Source organism: Austrofundulus limnaeus, unplaced genomic scaffold (genome assembly GCF_001266775.1).
Source record: "Austrofundulus limnaeus strain Quisiro unplaced genomic scaffold, Austrofundulus_limnaeus-1.0 Scaffold113, whole genome shotgun sequence".
Taxonomy (NCBI): Eukaryota; Metazoa; Chordata; class Actinopteri; order Cyprinodontiformes; family Rivulidae; genus Austrofundulus; species Austrofundulus limnaeus.
In genome coordinates this window covers 754100-758996 of record NW_013952515.1, presented here as the reverse complement: position 1 = coordinate 758996, position 4897 = coordinate 754100, and the positions used below count along the sequence as shown (strand labels likewise).

The 4897-nt window shown below is 37.7% G+C and overlaps 1 protein-coding gene across 1 annotated transcript in view; it reads left to right on the top strand.

The window, feature by feature from the left end:
- dock7 (dedicator of cytokinesis 7) overlaps positions 1-4897 on the top strand; it is a gene marked incomplete in the record, with an annotated part of 68737 nt that overhangs the window by 52192 nt on the left and 11648 nt on the right. The window contains 7 exon segments of the mRNA XM_014014278.1: positions 860-877; positions 2901-2997; positions 3126-3260; positions 3354-3506; positions 3644-3802; positions 3952-4052; positions 4152-4344. Of these exon segments, the coding sequence (XP_013869732.1) occupies positions 860-877; positions 2901-2997; positions 3126-3260; positions 3354-3506; positions 3644-3802; positions 3952-4052; positions 4152-4344 (856 nt within the window).

The following is a 4897-nucleotide window of genomic DNA, read 5'->3' as shown; positions in this document are numbered from 1 at the left end:
GTATTATTGTAACCAACAAGACAAATTAAGTCATATATATGGATTTAACTATGATATCAGAATGATCCAGGTATCAAAATGTAGCTTTTAAAGCCAAGAATCTGAAAATGTAATTAAGTCATTTTGACCAAATTTGGCTTAATCCTCATTTCGAAATGATGGGCCACATATTATAACATTATTCTCGTAATTAAAACAAAATCTAATTATGTGGCCCTAATACTCTGTCGTATTTTTTGTGTCATCTAAATATAGAAAATATGTGTCTAGGAGACCTGAAAATGTTAGATTTTGTGAGTCTTTTGAATTGAAGGGAACACACAAGTCTGACTTTGTGATAAAAGATTTGAAAATTAAACTGGAAACAAATAGAAGAACAATGTTTATCATGTGTATCCATCCACTGTCATGATGCAAATCTGAGAAGTTGAATGCACTGAAAGGAGCTTCTGTTTGAGCTGGTAAAGGCGATATCCAATTTCTTTTTTTTCCCCCTCAATAATTAACATCGCATCCTGAAGTTTTTCATTTTCACTTTATTCAAGACGTAATGCATCATTTTTAGGTGCTGTATACAGTTTAAATACTAAAAATATACTGTAAGTCTTTTCAAAGTCATTATTAAATTTTGTTTTAAAATTAAGCTGTATTTGCAACGGAACAAAAGGAAATTTGCCTGATGTCTGACTGTGTCTTTGCAATGTTTGACAAGAAAATATAGATATTTGCAACACTCATTCTTAAAACACGCTGTTTTATTTGTTTTTAAATTTTAATTTGGGTCCTTTTGTGATCCCCCATCAGCCGTTGTGTTTGTGTTAATTTGCGTCTGTTCTCTCATATTGCTGTGTTTATGTAGGAGTCACAGATCGGTCAGGTATTGTATGGTCTACGTTTGTCGTGTGCCACTGAGTTCCCCTCCTCTGTAGAGCCTCATATGAAGCTGTCATGTCATGCATGTGGGAAGTCAGCCAGTTAAAGTGGAAACGAAATGAACACGAGTTGGTTTGTACATGATGATCTGGACTATGAACTGCCCAGTAAATATGTCTCTACTTTATTTGAATCAGCATTAGACACTAGTAGTCACAAGTGTAATTTATCAAATTTATTTTTTATTTCCATTTTGACTTTTTAAGTTCTCACATGCACATAAAGGCACCAACAGAGACCTCCGATCCTGGTTCTGAGCCCTAAAAATCCCCCCGTCCCTCCAGCTCCTTTTCCCTCATAACATCCTCTGTCCTGGGGTTAGTCGTGGTTGCTGTGGGTCTGTTTTGCTTTTTAACACGTTTGCTTCTTGTTTTTGGATTCTGACTTTGTGTGTTTCTCTGGATTCTGCTGCTTAAAACAAACTAAATGACAAAAACAGACATTTTAGCACATGTAGATTTTCAACATTTTGACTATTTAACCTGTAAACCAAGAATAACTTTTTTAATTCTCCACATAGTGGACATGAAAAAGTAGCCCTTAAAGTGCCTGTGACGCCAAATTTTTGTAATACATATGAATGCATTTTTAGAAAGAGGACATTGATAAAATATTGCAAAAGAAATTTCATKTCGCTGAGATGAACMGTTGTTGAGATATTTGCCTGTGAAGTAACAGGAAGTGATGTCAAAGGGGAATGTCTGCATGTGAACACAGTCAACAACCCAGATTATAGAGAAGAATCTGATGTTTCTAAAGATTATTTTGAGTCACTATCAGTGAGATGAAGAAGGGTCAGAGTTCAAATAATATTGTTTCADTAAACAAAGACCAGAGAGTTTTCTTTGTTAAGAAGTTCCCCTTTGATGTCACTTCCTGTTTCACTTTGGCTGAATCAAGTTCAAAAGAAAATATGCCAGTTATGGAACAAAATGAGTTAAATCATGTGTATTAATCCAACTTTCTTAAATATAAAGATGTTTTCTTTGACTTTTTGTGTTTGAAGAATATGCAWGTCACAGGCTSTTTAAAATTATAAGCTCTATAGAAATGGAAGTTAGACGTAAAGGCCAACTGTCTGCTTGAATCAGCACATATTTTTACCTAAAGCTACTCATTACAAACTCTAAGATTAAAAATGGAAAAAATCACCCTGAACTGTATCAATTGATTYCATTTGAAAACAATTACTCCCGGAGTTTTCCAGATATACTGATACGCAGTTCTCAATGTGGGTATGCACTCARYGTAAACAAAGCACTTTTTACCTGCATATTTTATTAAACAAATCTGAGCTTTTCCACAAACATCATCATTGTTGATCTATTTTCAGTCACTTTGGCTGTTCCTGTAGGTAAACAAATGCTTAGGTTGTTAGCAGTTCACAAAACGTTGCTTACGAGTTTTTAATTTGAGGACACATTACCAGTATTAGGGGAAAAAAATGAAAAAGACCAGATTTTCTTCATGACATTGCAATGAGTAACTTTTCAAAAAATTGGGAAAAAAACATTAGAATTATGCAGGTTAAGAAATTATTTTCAGTGCAGCTTTGGCCTTTAATAACCTTAACATAAAGCTGCACTAGATTATTATTTTTTTAATATATTTGTCTTTTAAGGAGCCAGGCGTTCTTTTAAATGTAAAAATAAATGGATTCAAGCGCTATTTATTCCACCCATCTGAACGCATTTCAACTTTTTTTTTCTCGTTTTTCAATCATTATTCTTTTACTGACCTTTTTCAGACATGTTTAATTTTTTTTTTTTTTTTTTTTTTTTTTTTTTGTCGACTCATTTAACTCTGATCCATGAATAACTCAAACATATAAAGCCTAAACTCAAAGACTGGAAATGTATGATGAGATATAACAGACATTTTGACTTTATATCTAAGGTCACAAAATCTGTATCAAAACTTCGGAGTTCATTTTGTGAATTCTTTCTTTGTTTTTTTCATGATTGTAGAACAAGAGCGGAGCTGGAGCACGAAGCCCTTATTGATGGTAACCTTGCAACAGAGGCCAACCTAATTATTCTTGATACATTGGAGATTATTGTTCAGGTATGGAATCAAACACTGGAGCATAGCTGCAAATGCTTCAATTATTGCTAGTTATTAGGCTGTTATTGCAAACAGTTTTATGTATGTTTACTTCCTAAACAGCCTAATATTTGTTGTTCCTACTGCAGACAGTATCCGTGACWGAGTCTAAGGAGAGTATCCTTGGTGGGGTGTTGAAAGTGCTGCTCCATAGCATGGCCTGCAAYCAGAGCGCCCTCTACCTTCAGCACTGTTTTGCCACTCAGAGAGCTTTGGTTTCCAAGGTTGGTTCGAAGTCTTTTATTTCGCCGAACTTTTACAATTTCTCCCAGGATTACATCTTTGTAATTAGGTTCGTCCTAATTGTACTCGTGCAGTTTCCTGAACTGCTGTTTGAGGAAGAAACAGAGCAGTGTGCCGATCTGTGTCTGCGACTCCTGAGGAGCTGCAGCAGCAGCATCAGTACCATCAGATCCCACGCCAGTGCCTCCCTCTACCTCCTCATGAGGCAAAACTTTGAGATCGGCAATGTAAGTACAGCTGGGAGACTCTCTTGGAGTGTGTAAACATCTGACTCGTGTTCTTCAAGTCAGGGTCAGATTTTCTCACTTTAAAATTATTCTCCAGCTGGAAGGTAACGTCCTTTTTAAAATGTTTTTTTTAATAGAACTTTGCAAGAGTGAAGATGCAGGTGACCATGTCTCTGTCCTCGCTGGTGGGAACGTCCCAAAATTTTAATGAGGAGTTCCTCCGGCGGTCTCTGAAGACCATCCTTACCTATGCAGAGGAGGACCTCGAACTAAGGGAGACCACTTTCCCAGACCAGGTACGAGTTTATTTGTCCAACTCCTGTAACAAGCAGAACAATCGATCACTTTATTTACTATATTAATGTTAACTTGATGCATTGTAGCTCCAACTTTCATTTATTCCGTGAGCAGGAATGCAACCTGAGCACTTTGTTTTCTCCTCCAGGTCCAGGACCTTGTGTTTAATCTGCACATGATCCTGTCTGACACAGTGAAAATGAAAGAGCATCAGGAAGATCCTGAGATGCTGGTAGATCTCATGTACAGGTACAGACCACAGCTAACCCCTGCTAATTGTTAACAGTGGTGCTTTTATTATCCTCTGCGTGTTCCAGACGGTTGTGCTTCTGTCTTGTTAACCTTCAGGATTGCGAAGGGATACCAGACATCTCCAGATCTGCGTCTTACATGGCTCCAGAACATGGCTGGAAAACACTCGGAGAGGAATAATCATGCTGAGGCTGCTCAGTGTTTAGTGCACAGCGCTGCCCTGGTAGCAGAATACCTGAGCATGCTTGAAGACCGCAAGTATCTCCCTGTAGGCTGTGTCACCTTCCAGGTAAGGCCAGTTCTAACAGAAAACTTTATACCGCTTAGCGGTAGCATATACTGTATGACCCCAGCACATACGTAAAGCACCAATGCACCAGAACTCAGAAGTCATCAGAATGGATATATTAATTTGGATGGGGGTCCGGAGCAGGTTGGGGGGGGCACTCATTGGTGGGCCAGATGGATAGCACTTCATCAGAGCTAAACAACAACAACAAAATCTGAAGCTCCTATGTTGAACAGTTTTTGAGTTATAAGTATTTTTGTATGTCCAGACACCCCCCTTTTAGATGAAGCCCCTCCTCAAATATGGGGTCTGTCGTAAAACTGTTGGCTGGTGTAGTGTCAGTTGGACACGTCTACATTCCTGAGAGAGGGGTTTTCTCTAAAGTCCTGCTGTGGGTCTGATTGGAGTCAGATGAGACAAAAGCCTTCTGGAAGAGAATCTGCTGGTTCTCTGCTATTTCATTCAGACTTTTAATTTATTGATCACGAATTTCTCACACTACTATTCTTTTAAGTTCCCTTTTTAAAACTTCTTACTTCTTTCAGCTTTTTTT